This window comes from Poecilia formosa, unplaced genomic scaffold, assembly GCF_000485575.1.
Source record: "Poecilia formosa unplaced genomic scaffold, Poecilia_formosa-5.1.2 Scaffold91, whole genome shotgun sequence".
In the NCBI taxonomy this organism is placed as follows: domain Eukaryota; kingdom Metazoa; phylum Chordata; class Actinopteri; order Cyprinodontiformes; family Poeciliidae; genus Poecilia; species Poecilia formosa.
Window position 1 is genome coordinate 219,496 of NW_006800030.1, and position 24,949 is coordinate 244,444.

General features: G+C 39.9%; 1 protein-coding gene across 1 annotated transcript in view; it reads left to right on the forward strand.

The window, feature by feature from the left end:
* The window catches only part of nsmfb (NMDA receptor synaptonuclear signaling and neuronal migration factor b), a 59,058-nt gene that overhangs the window by 29,755 nt on the left and 4,354 nt on the right, over positions 1 to 24,949 (forward strand). The window contains exons 5-16 of the mRNA XM_016674191.1: positions 1,695 to 1,751; positions 3,083 to 3,088; positions 5,944 to 6,012; positions 9,818 to 9,870; positions 12,054 to 12,143; positions 14,683 to 14,810; positions 15,906 to 15,989; positions 16,816 to 16,849; positions 17,079 to 17,149; positions 18,156 to 18,235; positions 19,058 to 19,160; positions 24,375 to 24,450. Coding sequence (XP_016529677.1) covers positions 1,695 to 1,751; positions 3,083 to 3,088; positions 5,944 to 6,012; positions 9,818 to 9,870; positions 12,054 to 12,143; positions 14,683 to 14,810; positions 15,906 to 15,989; positions 16,816 to 16,849; positions 17,079 to 17,149; positions 18,156 to 18,235; positions 19,058 to 19,160; positions 24,375 to 24,450 — 851 coding nt within the window. The remainder of the gene's footprint in view (positions 1 to 1,694; positions 1,752 to 3,082; positions 3,089 to 5,943; positions 6,013 to 9,817; positions 9,871 to 12,053; positions 12,144 to 14,682; positions 14,811 to 15,905; positions 15,990 to 16,815; positions 16,850 to 17,078; positions 17,150 to 18,155; positions 18,236 to 19,057; positions 19,161 to 24,374; positions 24,451 to 24,949) is intronic.

The window sequence follows — 24,949 nt, forward strand, 5'->3', positions numbered from 1 at the left end:
CAGAGAAGGTGGGATGACTCTTGGGGACTCCGGAAGCGAGGAGACTGTAGAGTTGGAGGTACTGAAGGGCCCCAGGGAGCACCCAGGCTCCCAACCCTCCAACCCCGCCATCTATAGCCTGTCGTGCACCAGCCAGCCAGCAGCTACAGCTGCCCGAGGCAGCCACCACCGCAGTAGCCACCATCGCGCTAGCCATCACCATGCCAACCAGCAACAGGTGGGGCCCTCATCATCCTCAGAACCTCTGCAGAGCTCAAGGAGTGCCAGCAACATTGGTGACTGGGGGATGAGGAGAGGCGGCTCCAGGGAGGACTACAGTCCAGACTGCGTGGCCTGCATCCGAGCGCCGTGCCAAAGCCAGAGGTCACTGGACCTGGACACCTCACCACGGGATGGAGGAAAGCCCCGCAAGAAGCTGGAGAGGGTGTACAGCGAGGACAGGACGTCCACTGACGACAGGGGTAGAGAAACATTGTTTAATTATTGAGTAGAAACGAAGTGGGCAAAAGAAAGAACTTTGACACAGACCGTTTTCGTTCCATTTAGTTCTGAAGAATTTGTGCTAAATTTTCACAAGTTTTGCCCAAGAAGTTAAGTTATTCTCAAATATTAATGACTTTAATGATTTAAACCAACTTCAGTTTGTAAATCATCCTCAAAGTCAGGAAGCCAACAATAACAGCTTTACCGTCTGAAGGTTCAGGAATTTTCCAGATTTTGATTTAAATCCAGGTAAAAAGTACGACAAAGTTCGATTCAGTGATGAAACAACACTGTGGCAGGATTCTTTTTATTTCCTTCTTTCTTTCATCCCCTTTTCCCCTGCTTTCTCTGTGTCTTTCTTACTTCCAAGCAGTTGAAATTCCACCCCCTCCAAAAAAAAGATTTTTGAACAAAATATTCTGTAAAGATGCCTGAAGTAGAAGTAGTGCTTTATCCACTCCAGCCTCAGAGTTACACACAAATTCTTAAAGTGATAAATCCATGCATGCATAAACACACATACATGCGTAAACATACACACATACTGTGTCCACAGTATATGCACAGATACACATGCATATGTAGACCTGCAGCAGTTTATGCAAGAATTTAGTATTGTTAATATGTAAAGTGCTGTATAAATGAGACAGCTACAACAGCAAAAGCAATTTGAAGGAGTTTGAAAAATGAAGCAGTGCTAAACTACTAAAGCTGCTGCGTGCGCTGTCATCTGAGCTTCCGTCACGTCAGCTGGAAATAACAAGAACCACCTGAAAAAAAAATGGGTTGGCATTGTGTTAACACACACCAAATTGATGGTGAATCGTCCCAAAGCAAGTGCTTATCCAGAGGTGCTCCCACCTACTGATGATTCATTCAACAATGCATCTGATTAGCAGGATGAGAGCGCTGCCTACCCGCCTCTGGATGCAGGATCCATAGGTTCAGTTTTAACACGCTGCTTCAACAAAGTCCTGGTGTTGTGTGTGTGCGTGTGTGTGTGTGCGTGTGTGTGTGTGTGTGTGTGTATTACCGTGACGTCTGGTGTTCTTCTTGTGCTTTCTCACTATTCTATGGGGCATACTGTACATGAAAGTTTCACTTTTCACTGCCATCCTCAGCTGATTGTAAGCCTTGTGTTAAATATACCCTCCTCTCTGACTCATCCCCTTCCTTTTGTTCTCCGTCTCCACAGAGAACGGCTCTAATAGCTGGTTCCCCAAGGAGAACATGTTCAGCTTCCAGACAGCCACCACCACCATGCAGGCGTGAGTACAGCCAGGAGTCCGCCTCAACCCGCACTCCGTGCCGGGGCCGGGCGACGGAAACGTGAAGTTTTAGCACAACGTTTTATGGCACTTTTGTGATATCGATAAAAGTGATGATAGAAGTATTTCTTACTTCTTCTTTTAGGTAACGGTGCAGCTGTGACTGCATAGCACAGCAGTCACAGCCTCACAAGCACAAATAATACTCTTGAAAAAACACCAATCAAAAAAATCAAATGGATAAATCACAATCTTATTAAAATGATCAGAATAAATGATGAATGATACAATAAATGCCCACCCTTACTGCTGTGCCTTCCTGTCATTTTTGCACATTTTTGTTAGAACTGTCATACATTTTGTAGCAATTTTGAGCTTTGAATTGTTTATTTGAACCATGTTTCTGTTTTAGTTAAGGTGGATTTTTAAAACTGCGAACTGGGTGAACAGATTTGTGGTTTTTGGGGGGAACTCTACACCGAGTCCAAATTCTGAATCACACTGAAATATATAAACATCGACTGAATGAAAAGTGGGACTGAAGGTCCTTTAATGTCTAATGTAGGACCGACTTTTCCGAATCCATTCTTAACAACAGCTTATTCAAAGATCATAAGTTTATATATATAAAAATGTAGATGGATATGTTATAACTCTGCCAAAAATGACAGAAAACTTTCATGTTTTTGTTGTTTTAGAAAAAAAACTTGACAAAATAAAAAAACAATATTCAAAATTACATTCTATGCTATACATTTACTGACAAATAAAGACACTCACTTGTTCACATATGCCTTGTAGTTGGTGGATAATCATCGCCTCTCATTCTGATCTAATAATTACCACTTACAAACAGCCCCCCCACCCCCTCTCTCTCTCTCTCACATGCCCTCATTTTCTCTGTCCGTATGTCAGTGTCTCTCTGTCCTTTTTCTGTCTGCCTCCATCTGCTTGTCTCCTTATTTGGGTCAGACTGATGTATGGTTCTGACATGGCCTCTGATTGAAATGGCTCGGCCCTGTCTCTCATCTCCACATGATGGGTGTGTCGCCGTTTTATTGACCACATCGTCATCGATCAAAGTATTAGTCTTAACGGCCGGCCCCCTAATGTGAGCTGACAGTAACAAAGTTTTTGCTGTTCCTAACTTCTTTCAGTCTTCACTGGCAATCGGTTATTTGTAGTACGGTGAGAACTGAAACGTATATCAGTCCTTGAAATGTGTGTGGAATATTTTAGTTGACCCTGTTGCTGACTTCTCCTATATTTTTTTTTCTTCATCTCTTTTTTCTTCCCCCTCTGTCTGGCGGCCTTCCAAACCTCGACTCTAGCATATCGTGAGTAACCCTTCCAAACGCCTCCACTGTTTTCTCTTGCTCCTCTGCCTTTTTCCTCCTATGTGCTGCAGGTTAATGTCCTGAACCTTTTTCCTCCTTTGGTTTTGTGCTATGCTGTCTGCTCTGTTCCTCAACCCCCACAACCGTTAGCGTCTGCAGGACTGAGCCCGTGATGTCATAGATTCAGTAATGGGGATCGGCTGCAGTGCAGGGAAGGTGCAGTGCAGTGGGAGTGATGGGAGAAGCCCTGAGCATTCAGCTGCACCCAGCAGAGCCTGAGTGTGGCCAGGCATGAGTCAGAATGCGAACATGTCTGACAGCAAGTGCCACTAAGCTTACAGATCATAAACTAGTTCAGCTAACCCCATTAGTCTATCCAGCCATCATAAAAAAAATCAACTTGATAATCAAACCTCTTCATCTGTTTTCGCTGAATCTGAACAGGCGATGTTTTCCTGGGTTCAACATTTTTAAACAAAAAAGAAAGAGTTGGAGCGATGCTGAAAATGGTTGGAAAAAAAATTAGACTCATTTATTTGACTTTACATTGTTGTAAACACAACAATGCACCTGCATTCATTTCACTGTTTACTCTAAAAGCTCCCAGAACAGATCAGTGATTCTGAGCAGCACCAGCTCACAACTGGATGAAGGTTGGAGGAAAAACATGACTGTGGTGTGAGCAGATTTCTACCTAACAGAGTTTAGCTTCTGGAAATGACTAATTTAAAAACAACGACTAACAGTTTTACCTGTGGGTTACTGATCACAGACCCATTCATTAAATGAGAATATTATTTAATGAATCAGTTATTTCAGTAACTCCAACACCAAGTGAAGCATTTAATATTGATTCAATACAGACTGATGTTTTCAAAACTTTACTTTTGTTATTTATAATTATTTTCTACTTAAAATAGAAACATGATATTTAAGATTATATTATTACACTCATAAGCAAAAGCTTGACATTAACCAAGAAATCATTACTGATATAAATTTGTTATAAAAGTATTACTGATTGCACTTTAAAAATTAGGTAACTTTATGTTATTAAAGGTAAAGTTTAAACAGTAATGATTTACTGGTTAATGTCAAGTTGTCATAATAAAGACATTTTAAATAATGTCAACTTTGTATTAAAAGTGTCATAATTTACCGAATGATGGAAAGGATGTGACTGCAGCTAAAAAAACTAACAAACAAAAACTTCTAACATCAACATGTGAAAAGCTCAGACTGAACATCTGTACAGTATAGGGCTCATGTGTTGACTATTTTTTGGATTAACTGATTAATAATTTGATAGTAAAAAGTGTTGAAAAACAGGCTAAAGCTAACCAGAGGCGTTCATAATTACAGACAACGAAGGTTGTTTTTATGTTAAATGGCAAATGTATATATTTTGTAACTTCAGCTTCATTACTTCTCTAACTGTGTTGTTCTTTCACCAAATGAACTTTTTTGAGTCTTTATAATCCAGTTAATGATTAATTGATTACCAAATTATTTGACGATTGTTTCAGTAATTGACTAATAAGATTAATCATTTCAGCTCTACACTTCACACAGTAGACTTTAACTCTGTTTTTTAATTATCATTTTTTATCTGTATATGATAACACACTGTTTATGGCTAACACATTCCTTCTTGTCTATTATTATTTCATCCTGATATAATACGACTTATCACTGCCAAACATGTAGCCTACCGTCTTCTAGGTTTAAGTTAAAAACGTTTCAGAAAACTCAGCAGACAGTTTTACTGCAGAGTCTAGCTACAAAAAAATGTATCATTATCCAGCCTTTAGGATGGAGGATCTCCAGCCAAATGTTTAATCAGTCTGCATTAGAACGTTGTACATTCTGAGTGTCTGGTTTGGCAGGTGGAGGAGGGAACAGGGAATGAGTTCATGTGTGAAAGAAAAGTGATGTAACAGCGATGAACAGGCGGAGCTATGGAGGATTACAGATAATAGGTGGCACATAGAGCTAAGCGACTTTATTTTTCCTCTCACTGCTCATCAGCTGTCTGTCTGTCTGTCAGTCAGTCAGTCTGAACCAGGCCCATAGGACAAGGCTGATGATTTCCTGACACAGGCTGTCACAGCCCATTCCCCCGATGGCTGCCGTGTTGTCAGAGCCGTTATTGTCCCTCTGCCCTCCGTCTCTCCCACGTCGTCCAACGCTTGAAATAATATGAAATAATGCTCATTAAATTTGAGCTCACAAAAAAGATGATTTCTTACAAAGGAATATTTGATAACTCAACACCAGCAGTGGGTAATTATTACCAGACATGAAGTGTTTCATACAGAGTGAGTGAATCTGAACAGCGAGTAGGGAGGATGTGCTGTTTCCTTAGTTTCTCCTTTACTGTCTCTTCTTGTAGATTCCCGTGGTGCATTGTGGTCCATGCGTGTCTGTGGTTAATGTATGGTCTGTACAAGAGAGTATCCATGGTGATAAAACATTGATCTTTTGCTCAACCCTTGTGAAAAGTTAACCAAACCTTTACTGACTCCAAACCTCTCCGACTAAACACATTTTCTGCTTTTCCATCCCACCTCGGTAGCTCTTCATGCCCGAACCCAACTGGACTCAAAGGGTCACGTTTTTACATTTCTGTGACTGTACTTCAGCCAGATCGATCAAAAACATGCTCCAGCTTAAGAACCAAAAATGTATCATAGGCATATCGGTTAAAGTTTCTCTGCGGTAAAGCAGATACTTTCTATAAACACTCTAACCCCTTGGGTCAGTTTGGGTTCAGACAGAAATTCTTGAGGGTAACTAAAAAAAAATATTACTTAGATTCCCCAACGAACCGTCTTAACCCTTTGACGTCCTGGCAGGGCTTTTCGTGGCATTGCTGAGCGAAAGAGACGGAAAAGAGAGCAGGAGACTGCCACCATGATGGAGAGGTACTGTGTCTCGGCTGTCCTGTCCTGTCTGGTGCTGAACCGTACCTGTGAAAGTCGCCCTATGTTACAACAACTTAATACCCTGTTGAGTTAGCTTCAAGCACCGTCGACCACGGGAATAACAATTGAATGGATAAGACTGTAATAATTTCTAGGCAGTAATAGAATAGAATAGAACTCTCAATCAACCTTGTGTACACGCTGCTCAATGTTCTAATAGTGGAAAAACAACTTACCGTTACAGGAAAACCATTTCTCTGACATTGGTGACCGTGCTGACTAGCTTAAGCATTCATGGCAGGCAACCAGCTGTAGCATAGCAGAGACCAAAGGGAAGGTTGTGAGCTGCACATACACAGGAGTGATTGACAGCCTGGAAACCCTCCTTCTCTGATTAGTTGTTTCTGGCTGAGTGGTGTATTTCTGCAGTTAGTACTGAGAGCACTGGGAGAAGACAGTGGAGCTTTTCACAGATCATCTGTCTTACTACAAACTGTCACGACATGATGGCAACTTTAACAAATATGTAAAAAAACATATATGAATATCTATATAAAGGTTACATATTGCCCCTGGCCTGAGCCTGTGACTCTGTCTGCTCTATAGGATGTATTTGCCTGGGTTTGGCCTTGTGGTTCTCCATGTGATGCTCTTCCACCATGTTTTCTGACAGGTTTTGTGTTGTTGTTTTGGGCAGTTGGTTCGTTGTCTGTTATCTTGCTGCTGTGGTGCAGCCCCTGATAAGATATCTGGTGTCAATCCCACTGTGTTGAGGAATTGTAGGTCCACCTTCAAACAGGGCTGGAAGATGTGACTGAAAAACTTATCATGGTATAAATGTTTCATATCAGTCAATATCGATACTTGTCAACATTGATAATAATTGATTAGTTTTTTGTTTTAGATCTCCAAAATATTGAGTGGCATGACCTTTGTTGTTTATTTTTTTAAGCAGCTGTGAGATTTGGTGGAGAAACTCAACAGGTAGTTGCTAGGTAACCCATGAGTGTGTGAGTTAGTTGATGCCACCAACCTTGCTTAGCATCTACTTTCAAGCAGGAAAGATTGAGCCTTTCCTCTTCCTACATCTCCCAGAATGCTGTGTAGTTTCGGATAATAGTTATATAATTATATAATATATGTATAATTATACATATATTATTATGTATAATACATAATAATTTACCCCGCCTCTCGCCCGGAACGTTAGCTGGAGATAGGCACCAGCACCCCTCCCGACCCCACTGAGGGACAAGGGTGTTCAGAAAATGGATGGATGGATGGACATAATAATTCTATGTATTATACCTTCCTACAGTAATGGTCTGTGTCATTTTGTGCCATAAGTGATTTGGGCAAAAATAATCCCTTTTGACAAAAAAATGTCTCATATATCACCTTCCTATATCACTTTAGGAAGGTGATATATCAAATGCATTAGCAAACAGAGTAATGCATTTTGATCACATGTCTTTGACGACAGATATTGTTATTGATTTATTGTCCAGATGTTTTATTCTCAGTTAAAGCTTTCCTTTGGTGAACATAACATCATGAATGTGTTTCAGTCTGGGTTTAAAACTCTTCACTGACAGTTTATAATGACATTCTCCTGGCTTGTGCCTCTAGCGACTCCACAATCACAATACTTTACCCAGCGAACAGAAGCCAAAGTCCGGTATCTTATTTCTGCTGTGAAGTGCTAAGAATGGGTTCAGCATGTTTTAATCGTTGTTTCTCACCAAACACTGATCTGCTACAGCAGTCTGTCAGCGCGTTGCTGAGGCTCTGTGCTCTGCGGCTGGCACTCTGAGGGAACAAATCTGCCAATATTTGGCTGGAGATTCCACATCCACCAAGGCCTGAGACACACAGCGCAGCGTTTACTTTAGTATGAGGCTCATTTGCTTTTCCCTGAGTGTGTGCTGTCACTCAGAATTCAGGGCTTTATGTGAGAAAATGTACACGTCACAGAGTTTCCATAATGTGGGAGAGGCAACAGTTGGATAAAAGAGAAAGTAGAGATGTGGCTGCAGATGTATTTGGATTGAGATTATTGTTTGGAATCCTCCGTGGTGGCGGGTGTGATGCTAGGGATTGTTGTCGCTCAGCATGAAAATACAGTTGCAGCAGACTGATGGGTCCCCTCTCCTGTGAGTCATCTCTCTATTTTAGGACCTGCCTTCACGACCCCTGCAGTCAGCTCTGACATCTCAACTTCTCTTCTTTTTTTTATTTTATTTTTTTTTTTTGTTTGCAACCTAAATTAAAGCTGTGCAGTGAGGAGAGTCCTCATACAGGCTTCAAATTCCACATGTTATTGCAAAACCATGTTCATTTTAACCTGCACACATTTAGGCTACCATTTTTGCATTATTAAAGGGGTATATAGTGTATTAGGCAGTGACATTTTGACCGCAATCAAACAACAGCTGCTACTTTCACTTGTTATTTTCTTTTATAAATAAATGCTGTTTGTAAAAGGAATTAGGCGCCTTGAAATTTGGCATCTGTCTCTTTAAGAAGCTCCTGCTCTTTCCGACACTTTGCCTTCAGCATGCTGTCACAACAATGCTCCTCCATTTTGTTTACTACTGTTCTTTGGAGTGTTGGACTGAGAAGTAGTTCCTATGATGAGCTCATTAGACTTGCAGTTCCACCTGGTGTTTGTTACTGCTGCTGCTGCTGCTGCTGCTGCTAGTCTGAAGGAGCTGAGTTAGGGAGTTATGAGGGTAGGGGGCTCTGAGGGGCAAAAGCTCCAAGGAAGGGCTTTGTGGAAAAGCCGGGGCTTTGTGGAAAAGCCGGGGTTTTGTGGAAAAGCCGGCGCTTTGTAGGAACAAGCGTTTAGGCACCCCCGAAATGGTTGCCATGGGAGATTAAACAATTTCTCAAACACATTTGCACGAATCTAGGCAACATTCCACTTGCGTTTTTAATGAGGGAATAACATGATAACATGATGTAAGGATTATAAATGTTGATTTTACACAATACTTCCCCTTTAAGTTAGAAAACCAACACACCTGTATGGCAAAAGCTCTGGTCAACAGGGTGCAGAGGTCGGGCTCATTAAAAATAACGAGCTGTGGGGCTGGGACCTGCCACATCAAGTGTCACACACCTCATCACAGCAGCAGATGCTTCACCTGAAGACAGACCTTCTCCTTTAATAACCTGCCTTCACAGAGGAGTTTATTTGCTTCTATTTTCTAAACGTTAATGAAATAATTTCACTAAGGGAATCATAGCAGGGCAAGAAGATATACAAAACAGAACATTTATCAGTGTGTAAATAAAAAAGAAGGAAATAAATGAAGAACAACAAATATGCTTCAGATATGCAACTTATGTTGTTTCTCTATGTTGAGCTTATTTTGCTGTGAGTTCATCTATGAAGGTTCCTCAGCTGACTAAACACACTTTAACACACTAACTAGGGCAGCAGCGGCTAATGCCGCTGGACACACGTGGAGAGGACCCCCGTTCGTCCTCTCCACAAGAGGTTCATAGCATTAAACCAGAAACTGTTACAATCCCTGTTTTCTATGCACATTTTGAACTTGTATCTGACACAGTGTTGTAGTCAGAGTTCACACTTATTTACTTTGTCCATGATTTATACTGGTGTTTTAGCATGTTAATGGACAGCTGGGGAGTCAGAGAAGGTCATGTTAGAAACAAAAGTTCTGCTGGACCTCTCTGACCTCTAAGTCTTTTCATCCTCTTGTTTTTCAGAATATTCCCATTTCAGTTTCTTTCGTACATTTGTGACGTTTCTCTTTTGTTCTTTTTCTTACACTTGTAGAAATTTCCGTAAACACCTCAGGATGGTTGGCAGTCGCAGGGTGAAGGTCCAAAGTAAGTCATTGAGTCTGTTTGGAAGAACGTCTGTTGATGTCAGTTTGTTTGCGTCCGTTTTCGCTGTGATTTACACCATAACATCAGAACAGATGCTCATCACACTTAATTCATGCTTTCTGCATCGTACAGCACAGTCATGGCCTGAAGGCGTAGGCAGAGGCAAAACCGTTGTTTTGTTTTGTGGCTAAAAACTTTTTAGCTTGTGATATGGAACTCCATCCATGCTTAAACATACATCTTCACCAAACCGCTTCTGGATTGTTGAAGGAAGTTTGCTCACCACAGAGTTCTTTGACAGAATGTAGAAGCTTCTGTCTGGAAAACACAACATTTGTGTCACTGCAAAAACGTCTGGCCATGACTTTTACTTCAGCATGTTGGGACGGATCATTTTGTAATTAGGAGCTTAGTCCTTCCTAGTGATGACTGTTTGGCATCAGTCTAGACATTCAAGTGTCTTGATTGGTCTACAGTGCTGGTGTCTTTCTGTGTGTGGCTCCTGTGTCATTAATATTGATTATGTATTCCAACTTCAAGTCCCTTTTATTTGGCAGCATGTAAGACATGTCAGAGCAGTTTAAATATAGTCTTTTTGTTGTTTTCTCTTTTACTCTGGTTTATGTGTATTTTGTAGTTTCTATGAGGTATTCATATCAAGAAAACTATGCTATTTAAAAACTAATGTTTATTTAAAAAGCTTTATTTTTGAATTTAGTGTGAAACTAACCCATTTCAGCCTCCTCAAAAAGCCTCTAGCTGCAGCTTGCATGTTTGGGCAGAGTCAAACATTTGTCTGTCCCTGATTTCTTTAACAAAACTAATGGTGAATTTTTAATTTTGATTTCCTATATTAGTGTCCTGCCATTAAAAAAGTTTGTGACAAGTTTGGTGGTAACAGGGCATGGCATAGAGGTAAAACGGGTGCTAACAGAGACTATTAGTCCTCAGTGCAGCCGCCCTCAGTTCAATTCATGACCTTAAAACCTTTGCAGCATGTATTCTCCTGTCTCACTGTCTTCATCTATTTCCTGTCTGAATGCTGCAAATAAAGGCTATTTGTGCCAAAAAAAATCTTAAAAACAGAGTGCCAAGTTAAGCACCTTGAGGGAAGCCATGACTTGATGATGTATGTTATTTAGGTTGACCAAGCCTTTGCTGTATGATGCATTCATATATTTAGTAGAAAACCAACATCTTCTATCCCTTTTATCCAAGTTCAAATCATTAATAGAAGTGCTAAACAATTTTGTTCCTTTTTGGTATCTTAGTAAGCATAAAACCTTTCTAATCACTAGAAAGTTTTCCTAAGGTAGCTTGAAGTCTTGTAAAGAGTAAAAAGTTGCTTTTTATTGGACTTCTGCCAGTAGGAGGCACATTAAAATCTAAGTTGTGGGCGGAGTCAAATGTGTGAATCAGGGGCGGAGTCAAATGTTCTGGCCTGCTCATGTTTTACTTCACACCAAGCTGTCACAGACAGGGTCTACGGACCTGATCCACTACATTCGATGGATGTGGGGTACATAAATGAAAATTGAAGCAGTTTTCCTAGAAGGTTACATTTTCCTGAAGGGATTGAAAATGGAAAATCAATGCCCTTTGAGTATTGGAGAACAGGTCAAAACCATTCTACAGTATCATTATAAAAGATCAGATACAAATTAGCAAATAGGGAAAACTCTGGTGGGAGAAAAATTCAAATAAATTCATAAATACTTTGTATGAATGTTTTGATTTTTAATGTTTTCCACACCAGCTCTTTGGCGACAAGATTATTTCACTTTGGAATCAATTAAATATTTTTTTTTATTTCATTTGAATTAAATTGAGTCTGTTAGTCTAAAACAATTTTGTAAAATAAACTATAGTAAGAATAAATTATACATTTACACAGATTTCTTAATCAGTGAACTAAGGCTCGTTTTCTGATAGTAGTTTTGTCTTCAGAATACAAAAATACGACAGTTTTTGCATAAAGTGAAGAAATAAATAATACCTTGGCTCTCTCCCACTGGCCTTGTGGTAATGCAACTCACTGGTGGCTGCTGAGATGAGCCCATAGTGGCAGGAGGAACTCTTAAATCACTTTGATGCTCCCATTGTTTGGAATGCAGGACCAGTAAGCCTGCAGTCATCACTGATGATCATGTGTAAGTGACTCTCTTCCCCCCTAATCCTGTCAGCCTTCGTCGACCGCCGAGCCAAGAGCTTCAGCCGCTCATGGAGTGATCCCACCCCCGTCAAGCCCGAGTCTATTCATGACTCCAGAGACAGTGAGTCCATGCTCTCTCAGTCACTCCTGTTAACGAGAAGTACTTAGCTGTGCTCTCTACATGGTACACACTCTGTTATGTAGTGCTCATTTACACAGGATGCAGTATGGCTGCACAAAATCATTTGTACCCCTTGAACTTTTTCAATTCTATCCAATTCAGTTGAGTTTATTTATATAGTGTCAATTCACAACAAAAGTGGTCTCAAGGCACTTTACAAAAAATAATTCCAGTTCCATCGTATTGATTAAATTGCTCTCTCCTGTCTTCATATGATAGTTCTGCTGGTTAAAGTTACTTAAGCCCAGTTTTTATAGTTACTCTTACATTATCTACTCTTTTACCTGGATTACATCAGATTTAAAGGTTTCAACATTTTTATTTTTTTTTTTTGTTGCTTAGTTTTTCTACTTCCTATCTGAACACAAGCAAGATGCCTCTTGCTTGTGTTGTGTTGGCACTGAGGATGCTACCAATACTATACAGAGACTTCAATCGATAGAACTGAGAGTTTCTCAACTCTCTGTAGGTGAATATCAAAATCAACACAAGTTCTGAAAGTGAACCGACTCTACCAATGTCTCATAACAACAAGCAACTTCTGAGCACCTCTGCAAGCAGCTCGCCCTCTGGAACTGTTTCAGAACAAAGCCAAACAATAAATCTCTGACAACATGGCTACCTGGACGATAGAGGGTGACTAACTCTGAGCCGAGAGATCCCCTCGAATACACCTGTTACTCTGAAGAAACAACATCAAACTGCTGGAACTGACATCATTCCACCTTTCTTCACTTCGGTACCAAGGATTCATCAGCCAGCTGGAGCCATAACACATCCAATCACGTCTCCAACTGGAAACCCATTAAACTCCACTGGAGATTCACTGAAAAACAGGTTTGCTGTTCCTTAGCAGAAACTTACAAACATCAACAAGATGTATGAGACAAGATCAGCACTTCTGCCTCCAGAGTGACTTAAGAATCAAAATTTATGCCAAGTTCTTATTGTAGGTGATGAGGCAGTGAATGGAATATGTGTTTTTTTGCAGTGCAAAGGTTGTCTGCATTCCAAATGACACAGTGACTGATGGGACAGAGAACATACAACCATCAGTATAGTGAGAATCTACTCACGTTGAAGACAGAGATCTGGGCAAAGAGAAATCAGAAATTCTGAAAAATGACTTTCAGTATCTTATTAATATAAATGAAAAACTGAAAACTGTGTCTATCAGTGGACCGATACTGAAAGCTGGACATGGAGATGAGAACTGCAGCAGGCTGCTCATGATTAACAAATGGCTTATTAAAGAATGCTCTGCCAACTCAGTGACCTTCATTTACTGAGCTGGAAGGTCTGGAAGAGTGATTTCTGAACAGAGCAACTCTGCAGGTGGACAGAGTCGCACTTAATCAAGTTGGGAAACAACTTTTCACTGCTAATCTTTTCAATGCTGTTAACACAAGGCCTCTAACACAGGACAATGAAATCAACCAGAGCAGTGTCCTAGAACAAGCATAAAACCAGCAGGCAAAACGCATCCTCAAACAAAACAAACAAACTGATATGGCTGGACAGGAAGTTGGTGTAGATCCCTCTCCTTCAGACTGCTCATCGGAGCCCTGGCTCTCCGACTGGACACAGTGCACCCCCCACTCCATCAGCACTGGGAGTCTTTATCAGGATTGTCTGTGAAAAGATGGATCTCCTTCACCTCCATCCTGAGATATTATTGTCATCTGAAGAAATGCACCACTCCTGATCAAAAACAACCAATCAGAACCAAGAGGAGGGGCTTAGGCTTAACCCAGCCAGTCAACCTTATGCTCAACGTGCAAATGGCTGGAAAAACCTTACCAGTGCAGGAAAACCATTAATCTGCCATTATCAGTGGCAGAGCTAATTAGCTATCTCACAGTAGAGAGCCAGGGATCAGGAGGAGGTGCTAAGACCTTCCTCCTGGCTCTGATTGGTTGAAAATATTCTCAAAACAACAATATCATCATTTATTGCAATAATAGCAGGACAAATTAATGTTCAGCAAAATTGCGACAGGCTTATGCAACACCAGTAAATAAATAAATGTGATAAAACTTAAGAGTTCAAGGGGCATCAATGATTTTGCAGGGCGCTATATCCAGCAAACTCACCAACATGCACACAGGTCAGCATGAGTTCCCACAGAGCTGCAGACGCAGCGTAAACAGAGGAACTGACCAACATGCAGCGTCCTGTAGCTCTGTCTGTCAGCGCAGTCCGCCGCCCTCATCCACACAGACATCTCCGCCCTGCAGCCTGCCGACCGTCTGCCTGCTGCTTGGTGTCACGTCTGTTTGCGTGTGGCCGGGTGCGGAAGGAGACGGCAGCCGTGTTGCTTTGTGTTGTCTGGCATTTGATTTTAACTCCTCCATTCCTTCCCCACTGTGCTGGAAAAATCAAGTAACAGGTGCAACACTATTAAAGGGTTTACCCTTATCTCTCTCTCTCTCTCTGTGTTGTTCTTTGAACTCGCCTTGTCTTCCCGTGTGCGAGTCAGGTGGTGAGCTTCAGACCTCCTCAGGGACTCTAGATGAAGGGCTTGATGAGGATGCTGACTGGGAGGAGGAGAGGGATCTGGAGAGGGCGGCCTGCGAAGGAGACGATTTCATCCCACCAAAAATCATGGTCAATAACCTTCCAGGTTTTCTCAAATATTCATCATGTTTTCCATTCAAAGTCCTAAATTAGGAAGGTTTTGGGTTAGCAAACAGAGTAATTCAAAAAAAGTTACTCTTAAATTTGCTTCGACCCAAAATAGTATTTAGATTTATGGAATGAACATAAAGTATTTGCCCCAGTTAAAAATCCCATCAGTTTTTGCATTTCGTCATGCCCAAATGTCTAAGATCATCAAATCACAAAGTTGATTTGTGTTTATAAAATACCCTAATAACATATTAACATGATAAAACAGAGATGACAGAAAAACAATGTGAAAAACAATTTGTGTGCATTTTTTCCTATATTAGGTGTAAAAAAAATGAGTGACTGGATCCATGAATTCTGCTCTCTACCCATCATTCCTCAGGGAGAAGACCCCACAACGAGTCCTTGATCTTAAGTTCACATGACCTTTAAAAAAGCCAAAGTGATTGTTTTGGAGCGGTCTAGTCAAAGTTCTGTCTCAAAATCTATCAATATCGATATCGATAGAAAATACTTTTCTACAATTTCCCACATGGTGGAAAAACCAGCTGTGTTTATGAGGCAACTTATTTTCACATTTGGCCGGGTTTCCTGCTTTCGTATTTATCCTGGTTTTAATTGTCTGATTTTAAAATACATCTAATAACATGAGACTGTTAAGTATGACAACAAAATGAAAACAGACTAAATATGTAAGGGGTAAAAGATCTTTTCAGGGCTCTGTTCACATCAGGCACTAAACACATTTGAATAACTTCAAATAATTTCCATCAGTTACATATCCATATACAGTTATTTATTATACAGGCCTATATGATTTTTATGTATCCATGTTCACAGAATTGGCTCATATCAGCAAGTAGGGAGATATATTTATAGTATTTTCTGAAGTATTTTGAATGCTGCAACATACATGACTTTTGAATTTTAACAAATCACATGCATAGCGAAATCATGGATTTACTTTCTGTTATCCAATTCTTTGAAATATAGATAGTTTGTTTTTTTCCCCTCTCAGCTTTGTATTTGTATGCGACGCTACAGTTAATGGAAGTGTTTTGCATGAATCCACAGCTCATATCCTCCAAGGTACCGAAGGCTGAGTACGTTCCCAACATCATCCGCAGGGACGACCCCTCCATCATCCCTATCCTATATGTGAGTTTCAACTGTTGATGACAAATATGATATATTTTAAAAATAATCACATAATTGGTGTGAGAACTCTACATCATTGGAAAACAGTGAGTTATTTAAAAATGATCAGTTTACAGTTACTTGATTGTGCTATAAAACGGCACTAAATGCCTGAAAAATACATAGTGAGCCTTAAAAAGTGTTTTGAAAATCTTGAGATGAGGAAAGATTCAAAATAATTTTTATAAAAGTACACTTTAAAGTTGTATATGCTAAAACAAGATGTTAAAGAGTTTTAAATTTTAACGGCATATCTTAATAGTAGTATTAAAGAGTGATGAACACAGCAGGAAAGAAATGTTGAACTTGGTTTTTGTTTAACAGAGAGATTGTCTAAAATCAGTACTGCAGGATCAAAGCGTTACAAAAACCAGAGTCTGAAAATCTCAGATAAATCTGAAAATGAGATTAAAATCAAAGGACTGCATTTCAATGAGACAATTGCAAGCAAAAAACAACAGGAACTCAGCCAATTGTAGAAATTCCTTGTGCTTAAACTTATTATTTATTGAGGAAAAACTGGTCTATCCACTTTTCTTATAGTAATTCATTTTCAGCTGTTTTTTGTTGTTGTTTTTGTTGTTGCCCTTTTTATAAGTAATTCAAAGTTAGTTAATTAATTAAACCTCACTTTTTTCTGTTCTTCAAAAGCATGCCTGGTTCTATTTCTAATCTCTCTTTATTTTTTATTTTTTTCAATGAACCAACATTTTTAAATTTACGAGTTTCTTAATTTTCCTTCCTTGCTGAACTCGATAGTAATACGGTGTGAATGTTCTATTTATAGGACCATGAGCACGCCACCTTCGATGACATTCTCGGTAAGCGCTAATCTTTCCCTCTTTGAATAATAATAGTGGTGAGGTGAAAATGGCTCATGTTGTGAAGGTGGGGCTGGAATAAGTTTCAGCTGGCTGGAGTGCAGAGATGACTCATTGTTTTCTTGTGTCTCGTGTTTGTGTGAGTCTCTTGAGGCATGGCCAATTTCTGTTTCTCACCATGAACACTGAGTGGGAAAAGTGACACCTCTCTTTCTCCTTCCCTCCCCAGAAGAGATAGAGAAGAAGCTGACAGCCTACAGGAAGGGCTGCCGGATCTGGAACATGCTTATTTTCTGCCAGGTGAGCGACAGATTGGAGGTATATGCTTCCATAATAAAATTACATCATGTTATACTTTATGGGAAGCCAACCCAGCATGCAGTGTAACCAATACCACATATGTAATTATATTTTCAATTTCAAATCTACATTAAAATATTTAAGCTACGTTTAATTTGTAGGTCAAAATCTACAAATAAACTTATTTTAGGTACAGTTGCATTTTGATAAGAACAAAAAGTATAGACCAAACATAAACTGTAGAATAGAGAAAAAATAAAATATGTGTATTGCTATGATTATTAAATAAGAACTAAAGTGTTTAGATACTTCACTAATTAAAATGTTTACTTTATCTATCAATCAATCAACCAATCAATCGATCAAGTTTATTTTTACAGCATGTTTAAACAAGGCTTAACATTATAAAAACAAAAAAAATAAAAGTAATAAAAACATCAATGCACATCATATATGTTTAGTTTTGAGTTAAATGAATTCAGTTTTTCAGCTGTTTTGCAGTTTTCTGGAAGTTTGTTACCTTCACTTTAATTAGTGAAGCTAACTTCTTCTAAGTTATCACATCTATGATATGACAATGTCATTCTCCACTACCTTTTAATTTTATACATGTTGCTGCTTGGTGGAGTCATCAGGAAACATGGACTAACGCTGATGACTCTGAGCTACCACCTCACTGTCCTGTGATCACCCCCAGCCAATCAGTGCATTGCATTAAAATGTGCTGCTCGACTAGGACAGAACAGAAGTTTTAGTCATTGGAAGAAGCCTGGTGGTTCTTAGGATTTAAACTCTTGTAATGCCCCACTTTCTGACCTCCATAAGAAAAATCTGTCCAGCCTTCAACTGTTACAAAACTCTGCTGCTCTGCTGCAAATATGTAAAAAAAAAAAAAAAACCTTGTTAATATGTATTCTTCTGCTGATGTCAACCAACAGTAGTAGGTTACATCCAGAACTCTGACGCCAGATGTTTTCATTTGGTAAGTGGCGTGTTTCCTCCTCAGGGGGGTCCAGGACATCTCTACCTGCTGAAGAATAAAGTGGCCACCTTTGCCAAAGTGGAGAAGGAGGAAGACATGGTGCAGTAAGTCGTCTTCCCAGCTTCTGATATCACTTACAGGATTAAAACAATCATGGAAGAAAAATATACTGTCAACGTGAACACATTAGCTTAATTTAAAAAGTTTAGCACGTTAATATTGTTACATAATGCAGATCAATCGCATTACATTTTTTGACCTAAACTGATTTTGTTTTTGGTTTCTGGCGTTCAGACTGGTGAGCTGAGCGGAAAATTTCACTTTAAAAAACACAGCAATGGACTTCTGGATAAAACCAATTAAGTATGTACTTATTGTAATGATGAATTATCTTTCCACCAAAACACAGTCAGTTTATTATTAATATTTCTAAATTACGTTTGAAACAAAATAACATCTTTTTTAACCATCCTGAATGTAAAAACCTGGAAAGATGAGATGTTTGGTTTGAGACTATGAAGGATTTTCTTTAACATTTTTAGGATGTGGGTTTTTTTACATTCAGGGATTATTCATAGTGCTATATGATTAATCTGAATACATTTATTGATTGACAATCTTACTTAGAATCTTAACATTGTGATGCAGAGAAGAAAATAAAAGTTTGTGTTCACTCAAAGTTAAATATTGTTTCCTCAGAAAAGGGCGAAGAGTCTTATTGTTAGTCATCAGTCACACAGCTGAAGCTCTGGCTTCAGTTTTAGTTTGGTCTATCACACACAACCCCAGAAAAATAAATCAGATGGGCATCAATACTTTTGCAAGAAACTGGAAATATTAAAACTGAAGAAGTAAAACCAAGTGTGACGTTTTGCTGGTTTTCATAACGGCCTGCTCCCGTTGTCTTGTCCTGGTCGTGTGATCAGGTTCTGGCGGCGCCTCAGCAGGCTGATGAGCAAACTGAACCCGGAGCCCAACCTGATCCACATCATGGGTTGTTATGTGCTGGGAAGCGCTAATGGAGAGAAGGTGAGTCCGAAGCCAGACGTCCACATCTTGTTCTGCTTCCTCTAAACGTCCACAGAGTGAGACGCTTTCTGCTGCTGTGTAGAGGTCAATCACTGACAGCCTGCAGCTCATGTTGTCCTCGCAAAACAATTTTTTCTACTTGCATGGCAAAAGATTGAAAGTGTTGTTTTTATTATTTTTTTGTTGTTGTTTTTTTTAATAAAATAAAATAAAACAGACAAGTATATAGATTCCAGCATTAACAGCAGCTTGTAGTCCTGCTGTCAGGGTGGAGGGTAGGAGGGTTTGCACACTGTGGGTTCTGAGTGAAGAACAAGTTAACCGGCACCCACAACGCTTCTTAAAGGAGAGGGAGCATCAGCTGCTCCACAGCCGCTATATTAAGCTGCATGCACACGCTCATGCTAGCTCTCGCTTTAATTACATGTTCACACATTTACTTTCACACTCGCGCTCCTTCCGCAACTCTTCCTCCCCCACAGAGACTGACACACTAACCATACAGAGACACTCATAATAACATGCGTCTGAAATATGCCCACCCACCAAAAGTGGTCGCATTTAGACATGCTGCCCCGTCCAGACATGTTACACTGCTGACACTACAGGCTCAAACACATGTTGCTCTTCTGCCACCACCTAGAGTTGTTAATCAGGAGCGATGATGAATAGATGAAGAGTGAAGGCCTCTGGATGAATAACTGCATGTCTGTGTATGTCTTAGAAATGTTGTGATTGAGCATCTGAGGATGGAGGAAGAAGGAATCAGAAAGTAGAGCTCTGAGCTACTTAACTCATTTCTCAAGCCAGGTTGCTTATTGTTGAAGTAGTCGGCCATTTTACAGAAGAGTTATGAATTCAACACGATGGCATCCAACATGTTTTATGAAGTGTGTGATGCTGTGAGAGCTCTGCTGGAGCCAGCTGCACATTATCTGAGAAAAAAACAAAACAAAACAAACCATCGTCCTCCTACCTCTTCCTGTCATCTTCTTCGTCTTTTTCGCCAGCAGTAACATCCGGTTGTTAATCATGTGAAAAAAGTGTTTCCATTGCAGCAACTCGAAATACATCTATTTCAGCAAAAATCCATCTTAGACTAATTTCATTAACATGAAAGTCCTCTCCACCTTTTTGCTTAATATTGACAGTCATTTTTTTCTTTAAAAACTTCATGATTTGTGGTTTTTTAAGTTTTAAGTTTCATCCCATTCCTATACTTTTTTTTAAATTTATTTCCTGGAACTTGCTGTTCATTCTTCTATGCTGGTTTATTCATTTTTCTTTTTGCTTTAGGATTTCATTCTCCTTGTTCAGTGCTATTGTTTTCATTTGGTTGGTAACTTCTCTCATAGGTCAGCTCTCTCTCAGCCTGTCAGTCTGCTCCCCTTCACAGCTGTTATCTATCTCCTTCACTCTCATTCATCTGTCTCCACTTCCCCCTCATTAGTCCTTCTGGTTGCTCTATCAGCTCCACCTCTCCCTCAGTGTCTAAGTTAATCTGTTCCTATTCTTCTTCATTGGCTCCTCCCTTTATTAATTCCATCTTCATGCCTATTTATTTCCCCATTGTTCATTGATCTTCCCGTTCTCGATCTTCACTTCATGTCCTGTTGTCCCTGTGATCAACGTTGCAAGTGTCCTTTTGTCTGTTCCTGTTAAAGAAGTCTCTTCTCTTTTCTTCTCTGCTTGGATCCACTAAAGTTAGATCCTGCACTTTAATAAAAGTCCTTTGTTTGTTCAACTTGTTCAGACTGTCTGCAAAGAATGCAGGGCAGCCGCTCACCGCTCTTGCAGTCAGTGTGACATTTAGCATTTCCTCCGCTGTGGTTCGGAACAAGTTGCGCAAGCAGGGCCACGAACAGGGAAGGGCTTATTCGCTGCATTTAACAATTTGTCCCCCCGCTGCTGCCTGTGTGTGTTCCTGGAGCCTCAGCTGGAGTGTTGCTAAGAATAGATTGACTGGCTGGGCTACCTGCAGAAGGTACCGCATTATGTGTCGGTTCTACTCCAGTGACAGGCTAAAGGATTCAGACTTAGATGTTGTGATGAAATAAAAATCACACACACGCTCGGCGCTTCCGTTGCAAAGACAAGACGAGGAATCTTTAGAGAGCAACATGATGACATCTGATAAACACAGGCTCGGAAGGTCAAGAATGCACTTTACCATAATGATTGCAATCAATTCAAGCATGGACGAACCTCTGAAACCTCTGAAAGTGGCCCAAGATATCAGATATTATCAAGAGATTCTTTGAATAAAGCTGGAGTCAGTCTTGTTCTGGGATTTCCTGCTGCTCCTCTCTGACCTCTCCCTCCCCAGACCATTGTTACCGGAACATCCCCCACCTCCCAACACGTCTTGGCATTTAGGTGCCAGTCTATGTCTGACCCCTGTCAACGTCTCTCATGTCTCACACCTGCCCATTTATCAGCAGAGGTTGACATCTGTGGAGATAATCGATGCCAGCTGTTGTAGCTGTCAGGGTTCATTTATTAGATTTTTATGTGTTAGAGGTGTAGTGAATCTTAGAGGAAACAAACTTTCTGAACAAATGACACAATCATGTAGAAACCTTGAATAATTAAATCACTCCGTAAGAACAACACAAAATTTAGCATTCAGCCTACCTGAATAAAAGTAACACATTAAGTTTATTAAAAAAAAAAAACAGCATTCATACCTACATTTATTAACTTGTAGTTTTGTTTCATTGCACCAAAAACATGCCAAGAAAATAAAGATTCAAAAGGGGGAAAGGCAAATAAAAAACAAGATTATCACACCAGCAGCTATGTGGAAACCAATATTTGACTCTAAAACATGAGAGATGCCGTGTTAGGAGCAGTGAGGTCAGATAAAAGAAACGTTTGACTGATCAGAGGAAGTGATTTTTTTATTAGTGTAAGCAGAGCATCAGCAAAACATTAGACTGTGTAGTGTTTCAATTTAAAGTCATGCTGGTGAAGAAAACAAACATTCAAGCTGTCAACGTTAAAGCATTAGCCAGAAGATTTTAATGTATTACTATTACATAATGCGAATGAACTGCATCAGCTACTTTAATCAAAAAAAACAACAGCAAAATTTGAAAGTTTTCCACAACAGCATTCATCAACAAAAGTTCAACATTTTTCATCTTTCTTGTGTTGCGTTGCTGGTCTTCATCTGCACGTCCAGGTGCAAGAGCTCAAAATTTCACATGCTCAACTTAAACAGCTGGATGAGGACAAGAGACTGTCGCCTCATCGCACAAGTTCCAATGGGAATCAGTGGAGAGGAACGGGTAGAAAATATAAACTATGTTTTTTTCTGTTTTCTCATAAAAAAAAATCAAGTAATGACTTGTTCATCATTTCTCAATCGTAAAGTTAGCACAGGTCATTTTTACCCTTCTCCAGTTTTACTAATCTAACCTCACAAAGCAAAAGCCTCTTGAGATGAAACCTGCAGCATCACTTGGCTACTTGGTCCTGACCGTGTTTGCACAGCAGCTGGCGCTGTAGCAGAACCCCAAGGGAACACAGGGGAAGACGGAGGGAAGGACAAGTGGAAACAAGTGGAGGACAAGTGGAAACGGGGCCGAAGGCTGAAGCATCATCAGATGTGACATGCTTCCAGATTCAAAGGCCTTAACATGCAAAGTGTGAGACATGCAGCGGATAGTGAAATAATATTAAAGGCAGATGAAATATTCTGCAGTATCCCTGGATTTAAATGTGGAATACATCATTTCTATGGATTTATGTCAAATCCAATTTTAAAAGTTGTGATGCATCAAATTGTTTCATAAGTCGTTTCAGTTTGTCCTCAGATGGTCATTAAAAACTCCTTGAGACAAAAATGTCCAAACACTCGTCTTTGGGATTCATGATGAGACGCTTTATTTACGGTTCTGATGCAGCTCACAAATCTTTAGGAGTTGGAACAGAGCAAAAATATTTATGATTCACAATTCATGTTGGGCCAAGTACCCAGCAGTCTTTAAATATATAAAAAAAACAACAATAATATAGACAGTGATAAACCTGTACATAACATGCAAGAGTTTCAAATAAAGCTTCAGATCCAGTTTCAACAGCATCTGGCTTACGTCTGAACTAGCTTTATTAATCCACACATCTGAACATGACTCTAACCCAACGCTGCATAGCGTTACATGAGGCCACACACTTCCTTCCTTCCCTGATATCTGATGCTGCTCAGAGAGCAAAGGCAGATAGGAACATTTTAGAAACACTTGGTAGTCAGCCTGGCTATCTGCACTTCCTGTTTGATATGTACAAACAAGATATGCAGATATAAACATATGCTGTTTGCATCTTTTTTTATTATTTTTTTTTTTTTTACTTAAATTGATTTATGATAACAGAGACACAAAACTACTGGTGTCGTCCCAAAATTATCCTATTTTTAAGTTTGACTGCAAGATTTAAAGATTTACATCCCCTGACTGGAAATCAATCAGTTAAAACTAAAATTGACATCTTATTCCTGTCAGTGATCAGATGCACCATAAGACTGACCAGTGTGCAGCTTGATGACAACAATCTTTAGAGTTGAGGACATCATGGAAAAAAGAAAGTTAAAGTTAAAGTTAGTTATTCATCATCTGTAAGGTGTTTAAATACCTTCTTACAAATTTGAGCTTCTTGCTTCGGCCATGTTGACTGAGCTGATACAACAGGGGGCCGGGCATTGAAATGTGCTGGTTGTTTGATATGAGGCAACTTCATTCCAGATTCCTCCTGTCACCTGCCAGTGTGCCCCTGGGCAAGGCACGTAAGGCCAAGTTGTCAACAAGCCTGCATATGTGTGTGTGTGTGTGTGTGTGTGTGTGTCCATGGGTGAATGTGGCTGTGGAGTAAAGTGGTTTTGAGTGGTTGTTACAACTGGAAAGGCGTCATAAGTTCAGTTCATTTCCATTTATTACTTATGCAGTTTTGGTCATTTCACATTCAGCTTTTCTGGTAACAAAAAAGAGCAGCCAGCCTTCCATTAGTGGGGACATTTTTTTAAATAACGTACCACGCTTATTGGGCTAATTGGTAATACGACAAGCTGAGGTTTAAAATGTCTCCATAATCATTTTTGTCTTTCGTTTTAATGGGGCAACATTCTGTCCTGTGTTTCATGAATAATAATAACGACTAATAAAAGGGAGAGCTGAAAGTATTCACTTACCTTCTGCCTCTTTGTGCTTCTTGCAGCTTATCCAGACTTTGAAGAGGCTGATGAGGCCGTTGTCTGTTGAATTCAAGTCTCCACTAGAGCTGTCAGCCCAAGGTGAGAAAACCACATGAACATTTGGAACCTTACAAATTTACAAACGAAATATACAGATTAGTGCTTAGTAAACTTCATCTTTATAGGATGTGTACACCACAAAAAAAAAAACAAACAAAAAAAACTCATTAATACTAAACTTGAATTGCTGGAGTGCTGTGGACTTCAGTTAGATTCCCTGTTGCAGTGTTTATAGTGAGCATGAATCACTGCCAGTGAGCTACTTGGTGATGAAAGGAGTGCCGTGCTACACTCCTCATGAATCCCTCGTCAGTTAATTTCCTGACAACTATTGATGCCATGCCAATTCTTTAGCTCATAAAACATCATTATCTCAGCTGTGCATGCCGCCGTCTTCCATTGACCCACTCCGCTCTGCTTCCTCTCCTGCTTTTGTCTTTTTCCTCTTCCTACACATTACCTGCACTGCTATGACCAATCGCTTAGCTTTTTCCACTGAAAGACAGGAAGCAATAATGCACACCGCCACTTAAGAGCT